Here is a 19,090-nt window from a genome sequence, read left to right as displayed (position 1 = left end):
AAACAAAACAAAAGAGTGGAAGAGACACACAGGAGAGTGTCTTCCTTTACAGGTGTCTAGATAATCCAATGGGAAAAGATAGTCTCTTAAAAAATATGGTGCTGGGACAAGCTGATATGCAAATGCAGAAGAATGAAGTAGGACCCTAGGCTCACACTATATACAAAAATTAATTTAGTCAATGATCTAAATGTAAGAATTAGAAGTATAAAACTTTTGAGAGAAACCAAGATGGCGGCATAGGTAAACACCTAAACTGCTGCCTCGCACAACAATTTCAAAACTACAACTAAAAGACTAAACGTCTATCACCCTATCACCCAGAACCACGGGAAAGCTGGCTGAGTGGAAGTTCTACAACTAGAATGAAAGAGAAAAGAGCAGTGAGACGTGCACAAGCGCTGAAAAGCTGAGGTACAGAGGCACGCGAATTGGGCTGGCGACGGGTGTCTGTGTGCACTGCTTCAACCCGAAGGGAGACAAGCTCCAGATTACTCTGAACTCCAGTTTCTGGGGAGACATTAGAGACCCAAACTCCTACGGGAAGAAGCTGGACTGTCTACCATCGGGTCGGAAAGTGAGGGTGACTTTCTTGCAGAGGTGCACGCAGCACTCGTGGTTTACTGCGCTGGGGCGCAAGACACGGGGACTTGGAAACATGGAAACGCAGAGATGGCTGACTGGCAGCCATCGCTGTTTGCCACGCCCTAGCCTAGTGACTCTCTGAGACCCCGCCCCGCACAATCTACAAACCCACCCAACTCCATGCAGTGGCTTTTGCATATAAATGGCCTACCCTATCGCAGCTTAACCAAACAAACTGCAGCTCTGGTCAGACAGCTCCAAAACCTCCAAACCCCAAGCAAAGAGGAGAAAACTGTAGTTCTCACTGTACTTCCTGCTGGGTGGCTTCAGACAGTAGCTGACCAGCACCCCATTGGAGATCCAGAAGCTAGTGTTTCTAGTGGTCAGTGTGAGACGACACCAGATTTCAACTACTCACATCCATAAGTGACACATTCAAGATGCAGACTCAGTGAGCACCAAAGCCCCACTGAAACAAGTCCTGCCCCATAAGTGTGCCTCCAGCACAGCAGTTCTTCCATTATAGACACAGCGGGTCCTCACAGCCAATTGGCCTGGAGGTCAATTCCTCCCAGTGATACCAACAACTATCAAGACTTAACTACAACAAGGCTGTACACACAGTCCACAAAGGGGTGCACCAAGAGTGTCCACATCAGGTAACTGGGAGGCCGACCCACTGGCCCATATAGGACACCTAGCACACAAAGCCACCCTACCAACTCAGGGAAGCAGCAAAAATGCGGAGACAAAGAAACAGATCACAAACAAAAGAAATGGAGGAAAACAAACAACTGGATATAGAGTTCAAAACCACGGTTATAAGGCTTTTCAAGAATATCCTAGAAAAGGCCGATAAATTCAACGAGACCCTCTAGGATATGAAAAAGGACCAACTAGAAATTAAACATACACTGACTGAAATAAAAAATATTATACAGAGACCCAACAGCAGATTAGAGGAATGCAAGAATCAAGTCAAATATTTGAAATACAAAGAAGCAAAAAACACTCAACCGGGAAAGCAAAAAGAAAAAGGAATCCAAAAATTTGAGGATAGTGTAAGAAGCCTCTGGGACAACTTCATGCGTACCAACATCAGAATTATGGGGGTGCCAGAAGAAGAGAGAGCAAGATACTGAAAACCTATTTGAAGAAATAATGACTGAAAACTTCCCCCACCTCGTGAAAGAAATAGACTTACAAGTCCAGGAAGAGCACAGAACCCCAAACAAAAGGAATCCAAAGAGGACCACACCAAGACACATCATAATTAAAATGCCAAGGGCAAAAGACAAAGAGAGAATATTAAAAGCAGCAAGAGAAAAACAGTTAATTACCTACAAGGGAGCACCCATACGACTGTTAGCTGATTTCTCAACAGAAACTATGCAGGCCAGAGGGGAGTGGCAAGAAATATTCAAAGTGATGAATAGCAAGAACCTACAACCAAGATTACCCAGCAAAGTTATCATTCAGAATTGAAGGTCAGATAAAGAGCTTCACAGACAAGAAAAAGCTAAAGGAGTTCATCACCACCAAACCAGTATTATATGAAATGCTGAAAGGTATTCTTTAAGAAGAGGAAGAAGAAGAAAAAAGTAAAGACAAAAATTATGAACAACAAATACATATCTATCAACAAGTGAATCTAAAAATCAAGTGAATTAAAAATCTGAGGAACAAAATAAACTGGTGAATATAATAGAATCGGGGCATAGAATGGGAGTGGATTGATAATTCTCAGGGGGAAAGGGGTGTGGGGGATATGGGAAGAGACTGGACAAAAATCGTACACCTATGGATGAGGACAGTGGGAGAAAGGTAAGGGCAGAGGGTGGGGTGGGAACCGGGTGGAGGGGAGCTATGCGGGGAAAAAGGAGAAACAATTGTAATAATCTGAACAATAAAGATTTATTAAATTAAAAAAAAGAAGTATAAACTTTTGTAAGTATACACAAATATAAATCTTCATGACCTTGGTTTAGGCAATGGTTTCTTAGATATGACATCAAAAGCACAATTAACAAGTAGATAAAATAGAAATCATAGAAATTTAAATTTTTAAAGAACTCATGGACATAGACAACAGTGTGGTGATTGGGAGGACGGGGTGGGAGAGGACATAGAGGGATAAATGGTGTTGGAAAAAGTAAAATAAAATTAAAAGAAAAAAAATTTGTGCTTTCAAGGATACCATCAAAAAAGTTAAAAGACAACCCACAGAATGGGAGAAAACTTTCCCAAATCATTTACCTAATATGAGATTGTATCTAGAATATATAAAGAAATTCTAGCCCTAGCCGGTTTGGCTCAGTGGATAGAGCGTGGGCCTGTGGACTGAAGGATCCTAGGTTCAATTCCAGTCAAGGATACATGCCCAGGTTGTGGGCTCAATCCCCAGTAGGGGGTGTGCAGGAGGCAGCTGATCAGTAATTCTCTATCATTGATGTTTCTATTTCTCTCTTCCTTTCTCTCTGAAATCAATAAAAATATTGTTTAAAAAAAGAATTTCTACAACTCAATAAATATAAAGACAAATAACCCAAATTTAAAACAGGCAATTCTCCAAACAAGATATACAATCAGCCAATATGCACAAAAAAAGATGTTCAAAAGCATTAGTCATCAGAGGAATGAAAATCAAAACCATAAGATATTACTTCATACCCATTAGGCTATAATAAAAAAGATAATAACAAGTTTTGTTGAGAATTTGGAACAACTGCAAACCTCATACATGGGGGTAAGAATGTGAAATGGTGTAGCATCTTTGGAAAACAGTCTAGCAATTCTACTTTTAGGTGTATAACAAAAGAAAACTGAAAACATGCTGACACAAAACCTTGTACATAATGTTCACAGAATTATTCATAACATTAAAAGATCAAAACAACCCAAATGTCTATCAACTGATAAATGGATAAACAAAATATGGTATATCCACATGTACAGAAAAGAGTTAACATTCCAGACCTGATTGTTCTGTAAGACTTACAAGGTTAGCCCTTGGTTGGTATCTGAAAACATGATTTCAGGAGTGTTCCTAGGATTTTGCAAATTACAAGGGTGGCTCATTATGCCTAAACAATTAATTTATGCTAAACACCTCCTTTCTTTCTAGGAGAATGGAATATGGGTATACATTAGGCCAGTGGTCGGCAAACTCATTAGTCAACAGAGCCAAATATCAACAGTACAACGATTGAAATTTCTTTTGAGAGCCAAATTTTTTAAACTTAAACTTCTTCTAACGCCACTTCTTCAAAATAGACTCGCCCAGGCAGTGGTATTTTGTGGAAGAGCCACACTCAAGGGGCCAAAGAGCTGCATGTGGCTCGTGAGCCGCGGTTTGCCGACCACTGCTTTAGACAAAGAAAGCACATGTAACTAACCTCTAATAAAAACTCTGGATGTTGGCCTTTAATGAGCTTCCCTGGTAGACAACATTTCAGAAACGTTGTCACAACTCATTGCTAGGACAAAGGATCCTTGGAAGCTTGCACCTGGTTTCCTGTAGACTTTACTCCATATGCCTTTTCTCTGTGTCCTTGTAATAAATCATAGCCTAGAGTATGACTATATGCTGAGTCCTGTGAGTCCTTCTCACAAAATCATCAAACCTGAGGATGGTCTTGGTGACCCTTGATCCATTATACAATGAAATATCCTATATAATAAAAGCCTAATATGCTAAGTGTCCGGTCGTCCAGTAGTCCGTTCAACCAATCAAAGCGTATATGCTAATGATATGCTAAGGCCGCTCAACTGCTTGCTATGACGTGCACTGACCACCAGGGGGCAGACAGTCAACCCACTGAGCAGTCGTTATGATGTACACTGACCACCAGGGGGCAGAAAGTTGACTAGTAGGTTAGTTTGCTGTTGGGGTCTGGTCAATTGGGACTGAGAGAGACAGGATGGACATGCCCTGGAGCCCTTTTGTGGTCCCTCCTCAGCCCCGATCATGCACTGGTGGGGTCGCTCGGCCTGGCCTGCGCCCTCTTGCAATCCAGAACCCCTTGAGGGATGTCAGAGAGCCGGTTTCAGCCCGATCCCGCTCAATGCAGGAGCTGCCCCTGGTGGTCAGTGCACTTCCACAGGGGGAGCGCCACTCAGCCAGAAGCCAGGCTCACAGCTGGTGAGCAAAGCAGTGGTGGCGGGAGCCTCTCCCACCGCTGTGGCAGTGCTAAGGATGTCCAACTGCCAGCTTAAGCCATCAGTCGAATATCCGCCAAGGGCTCCTGGACTGTGAGAGGGCACAGGCTGGGCTGAGGGATCCCCACCCCACCCCCTTTGTGCACCAGGCCTCTAGTTCAACCACAAAAAGGAACGAAGTACTGATGAACAACACAACATGGATGAACCTTGAAAATATCATACCAAATTTAAAAAACCACACATAAAAGGCTGTATACTATATGATGCCACTTATTTGTAATGCCCACAATAAGCAAAACCTTAAAGACAGAAAGTAGATTATTGGTTGCCAGGAACTAGAGGGGAGGAAAGAGTAGAAAGTAACTGCTAATGAGTATAGGATTTCTTTTTAGGATGGTGACAATATTCTGGAATTAGGCAGTGGTGATGGTTGCACAACACTGTGAATACAGTAGATCCTTGAATATCCCAGATTTAAATCAGCATCAGCATTTGAATGGACCTGTGCAGTTCCAACCTGCGTTGATCAAAGGTCAACTGTATTCTAAAACGACTGAATAATTTACTTTAAAAGAGTGAATTTTATAATATGTGAATATCTCAATTTTTAAAAAGGAGAATGGAATTGAGAAGTGTGATAGATAACTTGAGATTTGATGTGAAAGGGACCAGAGCAATAGGGTATTAGCTGGTAGAGTATTCACTGGAGGGGAAGTAGGGTAAGGAGAGGGTTTTGTTGTTCTTTTAGGTGAGGGGAGACACCATGTTTATATGCTAACTAGAGGCCCTATGTACGAAATTCATGCAAGAGTAGGCCTTCGCAGCCCCAGCTGCCTCGGCCCTCGCAGCCCTGGCTTCATCTGGAAGGTTGTCCAGAAGGATGTCCTGATGTGGTCAATTTGCATATTACACTTTTATTATTATAACTAGTGGCCCAGTGCATGAAATTTGTGCACGGGGCAAGGGGAGGGGGGCGGTTCCCTCAGCCCAGCCTGCACCCTCTCCAATCCGGGACCCCTTGGGGATTGTCTGACTGCAAGTTTAGGCCCAATCCCACAGGGCCCTCCCCTGCCGGCTTGATCTCTCCCCCAACAGCCCTCCCCTGTCGGCCTGATCTCGCTGCTAACTGTCTCCCCTGCCGGCCTGATCGCCCCTAACTGCCATCCCCTGCTGGCCTGATCTCACCCCCAACTGCCCTCCCCTGCCGGCAGTCAGACATCCCTCTCACAATCTGGCACCACAGGCTCCTAACTGCTCACCTGCCTGCCTGCCTGATCAACCCTAACTGCCTCTGCCTGCCTGATTGCCCCTAATCCCTCTTCCTGCCTACCTGATCACCCCTAACCTCTCTGCCTGCCTGCCTGATCTCCCCTAACTGCCTCTGCCTGCCTGCCTGATCACCCCTAACTGCCCTCCCCTGCTGGCCTGATCTCGCCCCCAACTGCCCTCCCCTGCTGGCCTGGTTGCTCCCAAATGCCCTCCCTTGCCGGCCTGATCTCGCCTCCAACGGCCCTCCCCTGCCGGCCTGATCTCGCCCCTAAATGCCCTCCCCTGCTGTCCTGATCTTGCCCCCAACTTCCCTCCCCTGCCAGCCTGATCTAGCCGCCAACAGCCCTCCCCTGCTGGCCTGATCTCACCCCCAACTGCCCTCCCCTGCCGGCTTGAACTCGCCCCCCAACTGCCCTCCCCTGCTGGCCTGATCTCGCCCCCAACTGCCCTCCCCTGACAGCCTGATCTTGCCCCCAACAGCCCTCCCCTGCCGGCCTGATCTCGCCCCTAACTGCTCTCCCCTGCCAGCCTGATCTCGTCCCCAACTGCCCTCTCTGCCTCGGCCCCCACCACCATGGCTTTGTCCAGAAGGAAGTCGGACATCCAGAAGATGGCCAGTCGACTGGTCTAATTAGCATATTACCCTTTTATTAGTATAGATTATATGTGATAGGATTGCTTAAATTGGGCGGGGGGAAGACTTTTTCAGCAGGAGGAAATGCTCTTGGCAGACAAAAATACATAATCCCTATATCTGGACTGATAGCCAGCCATATGCACTGTACTGCCAACCCGGTCACTAAAAAATTGAACCACTTTCTTACACCTTACACCAAACAGCTGTTGCCCTTAAAACCCCTCCTCAGCCCCCACCTTAGGTTCTGCCTTCGCAATTCACCCAGATTAGGTTCTGATTGGTCGGTTTCTATGCCAGTCAGCGTCAAAAGCTCCACCTCCTAGACAGCCATTGGCTCCTCGCACTTCACCTAGATTTGGTTCTGATTGGTCGGTTTCTTGCCAGTGTCAAAAGCTCCGCCTCCTAGGCAGCCAGTGGCTCCTCACAGTTCACCCAGATTTGGTTCTGATCAGTTTCTATGACAGTTAGCGTCTCCGAGCCTATCTCCAGGCCTGATCAGAGAGGTGGGGCTGATCAGCAGCCCCCACGGAGGCCCGGAGAAAAAGAGAGGCGTGGCTGCTGGCCAGGCCCAGAGAGAAAGAGAGAGGCAAGTGCTGATCAATAGCTGCCACGGAGGCTACGGATAAGACCCTGCTTCTCTCTCCAGGCCTCTCTCTGGGCCTGATCCGCAGCCCCCTCGGCAGTCAGTGCTGGTTCGCTGAGCCTGCAGCAGCGGCAGTCAGTGCTGGGTCGCCACAGCAACCCAGCACTGACTGCAGGACTGACTTCCGGTCAGTCGAGCCTTCGGTTGTTATGGACCCTGGGTTTTTATATATTAGAATGATAAGATCCAAGAGAAGAGAAACTGGTTTTTTGAAAAGTGAAAATTGCTGGAGCAATGTCTCTGAGTAGGTGAAAAGGAATAGGATGAGATCTAGTGGACAAGGGGAGGAATTGATTGTAAAGCACTGACAGTTCATCGATAGTAACAAGAGGAATGACAAAGCATATGATGCAGATGCAAGTGAGTAAATGTGGGAGAAATCTGTGCAAGTTCTCTTCCAATTGCCTCGATTTTCTCAATGAAATAGAAAGCAAGGTTATAAAGTGAGAACAAATGTAAGGGAAGAGCAGTTGAAAGTTCAAGAAAGAGGAGGTGTGAAATATCAAGAATGGGCGAGCAAATGAAACTAGGGGGAATATTATACGATTGCATGTAATATGACCAACAGCACTAAATGCCTACTTGAGGCTCATGGTCATGATGTTTTTTTAAAATCTTTATTGTTGAAAGTATTGCACATGTTCCTTTTTTCCCCTCATTGACCCCTTCTAGCCTGCCCCTATCCCTGACCCCAGGCCTTCACCACACTATTGTCTGTGTCTATGGGTTATGCATATGTGCATACAAGTTCTTTGGTTGATCTCCCCAAGCAAGCACCCCCACCCCCACTCCTTCCCCTTCTATTATTAGTCTGTTCCACACTTCTATGTCTCTGGATCTGTTTTGTTCATCAGTTTATTTTGTTCATTAGATTCCACATATGAGTGAGATCATGTGATACTTGTCTTTCTCTGACTGGCCTATTTCACTTAGCATAATACTCTCCAGCTTCATTTAAAGTGAGACCAGCCCTAGATGGTTTGGCTCAGTGGACAGAGCATCAGCCTATAGACTGAAGGGTCTCGATAAGGGCACATGCCCAGGTTGCGGGATGGATCCCTAGTAGGGGTGTGTAGGAGGCAGCCGATCAATTGCAAAACTGTTTCAGCCATAGCACAATGATTCTCTCTCATTGATGTTTCTATCCCCCTTCCTCTCTGAAATCAATTTATATATAGATATAGATATAGATATAGCTATAGATATAGATATACAGTGAGACTGACTAGCATGTTTTTTTCTCCTGTCTTATTATATATATATATATATATATATATATATATACACACACACACACACACACACTAGAGGCCTGGTGCACGAAATTCATGCACAGGGGTGGGGGGAGAGAAGGGGTTGTCCCTCAGCCCAGCCTGCACCCTCTCCAATCTGGGATCCCTTGAGGGATGTCCACTGGGATCAGGCCTAAATGGGCGGCTGGACATCCCTCTCACAATCCAGGACTGCTGGCTCCCAACCACTCGCCTGCCTCTGCCTGATTGCCCCTAATCGCTTCTGTCTGCCAGCCTGATCACCCCCTAACCACTCCCCTGCCAGCCTGATTGACACCTAACTGCTCCCCAGCCAGCCTGGTCACCCTTAACTGCCCTCCCCTGCTGGCCTGGTCACCCCTAACTGCCCTCCCCTGCAAGCCTGCCCATCCCCCAACTGCCCTCCTCTGCTGGCCTGGTCACCCCTAACTGCCCACAAATGCCCTTCCCTGCAGGCCATCTTGTGTCTACATGGGGGCAGGCATCTTGTGTCTTGGAGTGATGGTCAATTTGCATATTACTCTTTTATTAGATAGGATATATATGTATATATGTGTGTATGTATGTATGTATATGTATGTATGTGTGTGTGTGTATATATATATATGTGTGTATATATATATGTGTGTGTGTGTGTGTGTATATATATATAATATTAGAGACCCGATGCACAAAATTCATGCAAGAGTAGGCTTTCCTTCCCCCAGCTGCCAGCACCGGCTTCTCTCCGGCACCTGGGACCCGGGCTTCCCTAGCAGCCCCGGCTTCATCTGAAAGGTCGTCCAGAAGGACATCCGGTCTAATTAGCATATTACACTTTTATTATTATAGATATATATTCTATATAATAAAACCCTAATATGCAAATTGACCGAACGGCAGAACAACCAGTCACTATGACGCTCACTGACCACCAGGGGGCAGATGCTCAACGCAGGAGCTGCCCTCTGGTGGTCAGTGTGCTCCCACAGGAGCCAGGCTCACAGCTGGCGAGTGCAGTGGCAGTGGCGGGAGGTCCTGGACTGTGAGAGGGCACAGGCTGGGCTGAGGGACCGCGCCCCAGTGCATGAAATTTCATGCACCAGGCCTCTAGTGTGTGTGTGTGTGTGAAGTGAGACTGACTAGTATGTGTTTTTCTCCTGTCTTATGTGACTGTATAGACGCAGGAATAGAGTAGTCAAAGGGTTGCACTTAAGGTTTAGAATTTTGACATGCAAATAAGACAAATTCAGAGGGGAGGGGGAATAGAGGCTGTATGTAAAGGAAGTGACACAATGATAGAAAGGAATTTAAGCAGAGTAAGAATGGAAATGAAAACATCAGCAGATAAGAAACAATAAAATGTTGTAAGATTAACTGCAGGTCCTGGTGGAGTTAATGAATTATTAGAATTGGAGCTTTAAAGGAGTGAACTAGAAAAATAGGAGGCAGAAGTTAAAGGAGTGAGATGCTTGGAATCTGATTGTGGAGAGTTGCAGTTATTGATAATGACATAACATTATTTCACTTGGTATTGAGTGGTCAAGGTATAATGGAAAACAAGATTACCAGAAAATGGGAATTAAGGAACTAAGAGGCCATCGAATTAAAAACACCATCTATGCCCTGGCCGGTTTTCTCAGTGGTTAGAACATCACCCGTGGACCTAAGGGTCTCGCGTTTGATCCCTGGTCAAGGGCACGTACCTTGGTTGTAGGTTCAATCCCTGGCGGCAGAGGGCTAGGGACTCTGGGCTACAAAGGTGGTCTTTAGTTGTCTGGTATCTAGCCATGGAAAGATTAGAGCAGAGGAATATTGCTTTCTGGAGTGTAAGAACCAGATAAAAGACATGGGTGCCTGAATGAACTCTGGACTGGGTGGTTTGCTTATCAAAGGCATGCTTACAGGAATTAGCTAACTGTGGGGCCCTACTTCATCAGGGTCAGTAGGGCCCCAAATGCCGAAGTATCAAGAACATAGAAAATATAGTTAAGTATAATTAATACAAGAGTATACCTATCCCACGCACCTCCAACCCTACTAGTCAGTATGAAGGATGTAGGAGAGAAAACAGCCGTCACCCGAGAAAGCTGCAGGGGAAATGGAATCCTTGGTTTTGTGTTGTTCTATATGTTTACCTTATTGACACTTTATCCTAGCATTTCCCAGTTATTGATGTTAACCTTAAAATTCAAAGATCTTCCCTCTTTTCTTTCCTTTACACACACCTGCACCCATACAAACATACATACACTCTCACAACTGTAACATAGGAAGTCTTCTTGGGAAATCAAATATTTTTATAACCCTGAGTTAAATTTTAATCATGAGATCATAAAGCAAACACTACTTTCCACTAACAATCATTTGATCCATATTTGAAGTCACTGTATAAAAAACAACTTTTCAAAAACTGTATTTCCAACTCTAACTCAAGTATACACCAAAGTACTATATATTAAGTAGCAACATAACAGAATATTTCAAAATTTTTATTGGTTATTTAAAGAGAAAGAATGTGCATTGAAGACACTTATAAGGAGTGAATTTCACAAAGTAAAAACTCAAAAATCTTTTTATCAGGATTTTTACTAAACAAAAAAATGTAACCTCATATTTTACATTATAACCTTCTACTTATGCTTTATATTAATGTAGAGAAGTTTAAATGCAAAGTGCTAAAAAATGGGAGAGGGAACACTTTCTATATGTAAGAGAATACATGAGATACCCTGGGGATGTTCACATCAATGAGATGATTTAATCTCAAGGAGCTTATATAACAACAGACATACATGACTAACCTATTACAAAATAGAATGTGACTAAGTGCTTAAAAGAGAGGACTGTGAAGCACAAAGCCATTTACCAAACTCCTGTTCAAATATGAAAAAAAATAAGCTAACAGAAATCATAAAACAAGATAATGCACAGCCAGAGGCAGATCTCTGTCTTGTTGCCAAGTCCAGTGCTTCCTCCACTCTACCATGCTGTCTCTCATTCGATCTTTTTTCTATCAGTTTTATTTATTTTTAAACTGTATTATTATTCCATTATTAAGAAATTCACTTCTGTTACTGTCATAAAGTGCAGGTTGGGTTAACTGACGAGTTCTTGAGGTACCTATACCTGACTCTGGACTTCCTGGTTATAACCACTGTCTATCTCAACTGAAAGCCAGACTCAGGAAGCCTCAATCCCTGCCCTCTCATCCCTGTAAGATGCCAAAACCAACTATGGAGGAGGCGTTTTTCAGAGGAGAAGAGGCTTTGTCTTCCCAGAAGACAAACCCTCTACTTTGCCTTAAAAGGTAGATAGCAACCCAAACCACAAACAGATTGTGACCTCCAAAACCTCAATTCCATCATTTTTAATGATAACAAATAAAGGATAACATTGATGGAATTTCTCCTTTTCTCTAATAAATAAAAATTTGGTCTATACCAAGCATCTTCTTATAAACATACACTCAATACATAAAGAAATGTGTAATTTCATAGGACCAACTACTATGAATAACACTTATTAAAATGTATTTAGTGCTTACCATATGGCAGGTCACTGTGCTAAGTGCTTTACAAGCATCTCATTTAACCCTCACAACAACACTCTGAAGTGGGTATTGTGATGATGTCCATTTTTTTCAGGTGAGGAAACTAATGATAACTGTTTAGTTCAAATTCATGGTTAGAAGTGGTGGACCTGGCTTGACTACAAAGCCTGCTCTTACAACAATGCTACTATACCACCTACTAGAAAAAAAAAATGTACATTTAAAATTGATAGTTGAAACTCAATGATGAACCTATTTGATCTATACTGGAAGATAACAGTGATTTTCTAAGTTTCTCTTACAGCCTCTGTTTAAATTATATGTCACTGTTCTTACACATGGGGAGAAGCTAAGGTTAGGCAACTTTCCATTTATGCTTGTAGGAGCTTCATATAAGAAACTTGAAATAAAGAAATAGGCCATTCAAGCAATGGCTGGAGCATAAAATGAAGAAAAAATAAGCCAAATCACAGAAATATACTTAAAATTTAATCACTCAAAAGTAACTTTCTAGACTAAAGTCAACATGATTTTGATTATAGGCAAGAAGTATGTCAGCAAACAGCTAAAAGCCTAGCATCTAAAAAACACCTAGGATCCAGTACATAAAAACAGAAAAATCTAACAGAGTTCTCATAAAAGTCAAACTGATAACTGGCATTAAGGACAGACATACAATGAAATAGAACTGAGAGACCAGAAATAAACCCTAACATTTATGTGTCAGCTTAGACTGCCATAACAAAGTATCATAGACTAGTGGCTTAACCAACAGAAATTTATTTCTCACAATTCTGAAAGCTGGAAGTCCAAAATCAGGGTGCCACCATGGTCGGGTTCTGGTGAGAACTCTCTTCATGGCTTGTAGTTAGTCAACTTGTTGCTGTATCCTCACATGGCAGAGACAGAGCAGACTCTCTGGTATATCTTCTTACAAGGGCACTATTCCCATCATGAGGGTCCCACCCTCATGTCCTCATTTAAATCTAATTACCACCCAAAGGCACAAAATATAGTCCCTGAATATCATCACACTGGAGGTTATGACTTCAACATATAAGTTTTGGGGTAAAACAATTCAGTCCATAGCAATGGGCAACGATTTTCATCAAGGATGTACAGGCAATCCTATGAGGAAAGAACAGTCTCTTCAAAAATGGTCCTGGAATAACTAGATATCACACACAAAAGAATGAAGTTGGACCCTTCCTTATATAAAACAAACAAACAAACTCTAAATGGATTATAGAGGGCTAAATGTAAGAGCTAAAAGCATAAAACCAAGGACATGTTGCCATCTCCACCTAGAACTGTTGCTGGTGGTTTAGACTTCATACTCCAGGACCTGGTCCTTTTTTGACTAGCATACGGCTCCATTAACCCTTTCTTAAAAAAGATAAACTAAAATAAAAGCATCCTATCCTATATAATAAAAGGTAATATGCAAAGCAACCGAATGGCGAAACGACCGGTCGCTATGATGCGCACTGACCACCAGGGGGCAGATGCTCAACGCAGGAGCTGACCCCTGGTGGTCAGTGTGCTCCAACATGGCTGGCAAGCACAGCAGCGGTGGCAGGAGCCTCTCCTGCCTCTGCAGCAGCGCTAAGGATGTCCGACTGACGGCTTAGGTCTGTATGTCTGTCCTTAATTCAATTTAAACATCTGCTCTTCTTATCATCCGGTAATGACACTTTGAGGCCCCCAAGAGGCAATACCTCATCCCTAGCTCAGAATGTCTTATACCTCAATCCCCTTTTCTATCTCTGCTCATCTCATATATGTGGCGTTCCCATGTGCACGAGATTAAATTTATTTATTCTTGACAGTCTGCCTCCTGTTGATTTGATTATTTGGCCAGCCAAAAGAACCAGAGGAGGGGAAGAGAAAATTTTCCCCTTCCTCACACTTATTATCAATCACTGAAATAAAATACCACTAGCCAGTACATACCTAGCCCTTCACACACGACCTTGCCCAAAATAGGGCACAATAAATATCTACTAAGTAAGTGCCTGTGAGGGGTGGTAGGACAGAAAACCACTAAAATATTACTAGAATGATACTAACTTCCATATCAGAGAAAGGGAAGAAATGATGGGATGGCAGTATTTAAATTACTGAAATGAAATACAAATAAACACCTCAAGATTTATAAACATAAAAAACTTAGTTAACAATTTTTATAATGCTTATTTGTATGCCAGGCATCTTACATTTGAGGAAATTCCAGGCACACAGGGGTTAAGTTTGAGGCACACAGCTACCAAATGGCAGAGCAGGGAATTTGATCCTAGGCACTTTAGTCCTAGAGTCCATGTTCTTAAACACTAAGAAAGCAATTTTCAACCGATGTGCTGTAAGAATTTTTAAAACATGTAATATCTGACTATTTAGTCGGGTCACTGGACTCTTTTTCCTTAGATTGTCAAATTTAAAAAATGACAACAGCCAACGTAACAATAGGTAATCGGGTGTGAATAAATCAAAATTATACTGATTTTTGTCAGATTGGCAAAAAATATTTTTAAAAATCTGTGTGCTGTAGTATTGTAGTAATTAGTTTAGTGTGCCATAAAATAGAAAAGGTTGAAAATCAGTGTATTTAGGTATTTAAGACCTCTCTAAAGTCATTTAAATAGGTTCTTTAAAAAGAGATACAATTTTGAGTAAATACATTAGAAAGTACTTTCCCCCGGATACATTTAGCAAAAATTAGTGTCAAATAATTATACATTTGCACAGATAACAGCAAAGCATTAAAATTGAATTCTATTCAATTAGAAATGGGGATTAATATAAAGTACTTTATCCCATTATTTAACAATGACAATTCTCTAACTTCACCAAACACAAGTTCAATGGAAGTTCTATTTTCAAAAATGTTGACCACATACAAGTCAAGAGAATAAAATTTATGATCTCATATTTTTATAAACATACCTAATTTACTTAAAGCTTTACATATCAATAATATAGAGATCAGTATAGCAATGGTTCTTAACAGAGGGCAAATTTACCCCCAGAGAACTTTTGGCAAGGTCTGGAGACATTTTGGTTGTCACAACTTGTGGGGGAGGAGCTCTAGGAAGGATGTGGAGGGGAAGTGCTACTGATATCTAGTGGCTACAGGCCAGGGATGCTGCTAAACATCCTAAAATGCACAGCACAGCCCTTACAACAAAGAATTATCTAACCCAAAATGTCAACAGTGCTACTGTTGAGAAATTCTGGCATAGAGTAATTCATTCAAATTAACAGATAGCTCACTACTCATTTCTTCTCTCTCAGGATCAATCTCAAGTTAGAATGTAGCCTCTACCAATACTAAGTCTCCTAATACTCTAATACTAATACTTAGCCTCTACTAATACTAAGTTAAGATAATTTGGAATTTAAATGAATGGATTTTTCTTAGAAGTTTATAAAAATATATGAAATGACATATACATGTTTTAAAAATGATTACATATTAGACTTAAATATAAGAGAAAAAAAGGTAAAGAAAGCACTTACTGTAAAAATGTTCTAAATTCTGAAGCTTCAAAGTTCTCCACAGCAATAGGCTCATGATTTGTTAAATTATTTGATGTCTGTCCAATACTATGAAAATAGAAGTCAGGAACCCTTGCAAAAAGGACTGCTCTGTGTGCTTTGAACAAAGTACCACCTATAGAGAAAGTAACATCTGTATGGATTTCTTCCCTTAGAAGCCTGTCAGGAATAAAAAGGAACAATAGTTTAATTAGTGATACTCACAGGTATGTAATACTAGAGGCCCGGTGGACGAAATTTGTGCACAGGCGGGGGGGGGGGGGGGGTTCCCTCAGCCCAGCCTGCACCCTCTCCAATCCGGGACCCCTGGCAGGATCAGGCCTAAACCAGCAGTCGGACATCCCTCTCACAATCCAGGACCACTGGCTCCTAACTGCTCACCTGCCTGCCGGCCTGATCCCCCGAATTGCTCTCCCCTGACTGCCTGATCCCCCTAACTGCTCTCCCCTGCCAGCCTGATCCCCCTAACTGCTCTCCCCTGCCAGCCTGCTCGCCCATAACTGCCTCTGCCTTGGCCCCACCACCATGGCTTTGTACAGAAGGACGTCCGGAAGGTCATCTGGAAGATGTCCAGTCTAATTAGCCAATTACCCTTTTATTAGTATAGATACCCATTTTTATAAAGTAAGTTTTAAAAATAACACAAACAAATACAGAGGTAACATAAAATAAATATGTTAATATAAAAATGAGTTTGTTCTTAGTTCATTTCAAAGAACACTATTTAATACTGGCTATGAAGCTAATTTTCCAAAAGTTGTATGTGAAAACCAAAGTAATTTCACTAGAAGAGTAAGACTACTTTTTCAAAAAATATTTTTATTCCTTTTAATAATAGTAAAATTTATCTCCTGCTATTTGTGTTGATTTTCTATTTTAGATTTATTTTGAGAAAAACAAATAATATAGTTGACATTGTGCAGAATCAATTTTTTAAAATCTTACTAAAATTGAAGTCAAAAAAGTAAACAGTCAACAACACCAGCAAACCAGATATAACAATAGAAGATAACACAGATTAGAAACCGGTACACTTTGTTCTGACCATTGTTAAATACCAAGTCTGAAATGCAGACTTGGCTTCAAGAATGTGACATTTAAGCCCTTTTCCACCACCACCCCCATAACAAACACAACTAACCATACTCTAATCTATTATTAAAATGAGTTTAAACCCATTCAAATTCTTTTATTAATGTACAGACATAGCCCACTGATAATATGTGTGGTAAGGTGATAGAAGAACAGAAATCAGCATCATAATAGAAACTGTGATAATATAATCTTTGTCTCCATGGTAAGTATATATTTTATTTCATATTACTATAACATTATCATCAACAAGATATGTATTCTCAGAGGACTTGTATTTGCAGGGTATAATTGGCAATCACACCAGTTCACTATAGGAGTCCAAGTAATGGATAAAGATATCCATTACAGTGAAAGCTTAGAATGTTGCCATTAACACACTCCCCTAAGACCAAGTTAATGGCTCTTTTTCTGTTCCCATTGCACTCAGTACATACCTCTATTACAGTACTTCTGTCATTGCATCATCATTTTTATGTGTCTTTTTCCCTATTAGACAATGAACTCCCCAAAGGCAAAAATTGTGTATCTTCAGTATATACTAAGAGCTCAATATCTGCTGTTAAATTTTGTTGTATTTTATCCTAAACAAGACAAATGCTTCAGAGCAAAGCTTTTAGAAACTTGGAAACGACAAGCAAACAGATGCATTTTAGTCAACATTTTCATCAATAATTTATTCTCATAGTTGATATTTAAAGTTATGCAAAAATGTATTGGTTTCACAAAAATTAATACAAATTCAAATTGTACAAATAATTTGTTCATTCTTCCCACCCACCTTCTTTCCATCCCCCACTTCGCCAAGTGAATACGGAAACATTGCAGTTGGTAGCTATATAACCTTCACTAGAGAATCTGTTTTGCTCATAATAGATGCTCATGAGTATTTAAAAAATTTTTAAGTTAATGTGTTAAAAAAATTCTTAAGCCCTGACCGGTTTGGCTCAGTGGAGAGAGCATCGGCCTGAGGACTGAAGGGTCCCAGGTTCGATTCCAGTCAAAGGCATGTACCTTGGTTGCGGGCACATCCCCAGTAGGGGGTGTGCAGGAGGCAGCTGATCAATGTTTCTCTCCCATTGATGTTTCTAACTCTCTATCCCTCTCCCTTCCTCTCTGTAAAAAATCAATAAAATATATTTTTAAAAAATTTTAATGTGAAAATATAGTGCTTTTTATTTTATAAAACCACTTGTATCAGTTACAAGTAACAATATCTGACTTGGACCTCTTAAGAGAGGTTTATTGGCTCAGCTAATAGTAAGATCTAAAAGAAGGACAGGTTAGAGCAAAGGCTCAATGATGTCAAGGCCCAGCTTCTTTCCACATAATTTCTCTACCAACAACTACTATATTAACCTATCTAAAGCATTTTAGAGTGCTGATTGAACCTAATTATCAATAAAATATTTATTGAACAAGTACTATGTACTAAACACTGGGGACATAAACATGCCTAAAACAATATCTGCCCTCAAAGAGTATACAGAATACCTAGAGGCCCGGTGCACGAAATTCGTGCATGGGGGTGTGTGTCCCTCAGCCCAGCCTGCACCCTCTCCAATCTGGGACCCCTAGAGGGATGTCCGACTGCCCGTTTAGGCCCGGTGGGATCGGGCCTAAACGGGCAGTCGGACATCCCTCTCACAATCCAGGACTGCTGGCTCCCAACTGCTCACCTGCCTGCCTTCCTGATTGCCCCTAACTACTGCTGCCTGCCAGCCTGATCACCCCCTAACCATTCCCCTGCCAGCCTGATTGATGCCTAACTGCTCCCCTGCCTGATTGATGCCTGTTTGCCAGCCTGTTTGCCCCTAACTGCCTTCCCCGGCAGGCCTGGTCCCCCTAACTGCCCTCCCCTGCAGGCCTGGTCACCCCTAACTGCCCTCCCCTGCAGGCCTGGTACCCCCCAACTGCTCTCCCCTGAAGGCCTGAGTCCCCCCCAAATGCCCTTCCCTGCAGACTCAGTCACCCCCAACTTCCCTCCTCTGCTGGCTGGGTCACCCCTAACTGCCCTCCCCTGCAGGCTTGATCACCCCAACTGCCCTCCCTTGCAGGCCTGGTCCCTCCCAACTGCCCTCCCCTGCTGGCCTGATTGCCCACAACTGCCCTCCCTTGCAGGCCTGGTTCCTCCCAACTGCCCTCCCCTGCTGGCCATCTTGTGGTGGCCATCTTGTGTCCACATGGGGGCAGGATCTTTGACCACATTGGGGCAGCCACCTTGTGTGTTGGAGTGATGGTCAGTTTGCATATTACTCTTTTATTAGATAGGATAGTAGTGAGGGCATGCCTGAAAATTGAACAGCATGATATATTCAATACACAAATAAGTAAATTTTGTTCAG

At 42.5% G+C, this 19,090-nt stretch overlaps 1 protein-coding gene across 4 annotated transcripts in view; it reads right to left on the bottom strand.

Annotated features, from left to right (window-relative positions):
* Window positions 1-19,090, bottom strand: part of LOC308242985 (epoxide hydrolase 4) — a 157,694-nt gene that overhangs the window by 78,454 nt on the left and 60,150 nt on the right. For 3 of the 4 annotated variants that reach the window (XM_080657906.1, XM_080657907.1, XM_080657909.1), the window contains one exon: window positions 15,615-15,812. The exons of the other annotated variant lie outside the window; for it this stretch is intronic. In XM_080657906.1, coding sequence (XP_080514032.1) covers window positions 15,615-15,812 — 198 coding nt within the window. The remainder of the gene's footprint in view (window positions 1-15,614; window positions 15,813-19,090) is intronic. 4 annotated transcript variants of the gene reach the window in all.

Source organism: Plecotus auritus (genome assembly GCF_963455305.1).
Source record: "Plecotus auritus genome assembly, chromosome: 2".
Lineage (NCBI taxonomy): Eukaryota > Metazoa > Chordata > Mammalia > Chiroptera > Vespertilionidae > Plecotus > Plecotus auritus.
The sequence above is the reverse complement of the archived record's forward strand: the minus strand, read 5'-3'. Positions and strand labels throughout refer to the sequence as shown.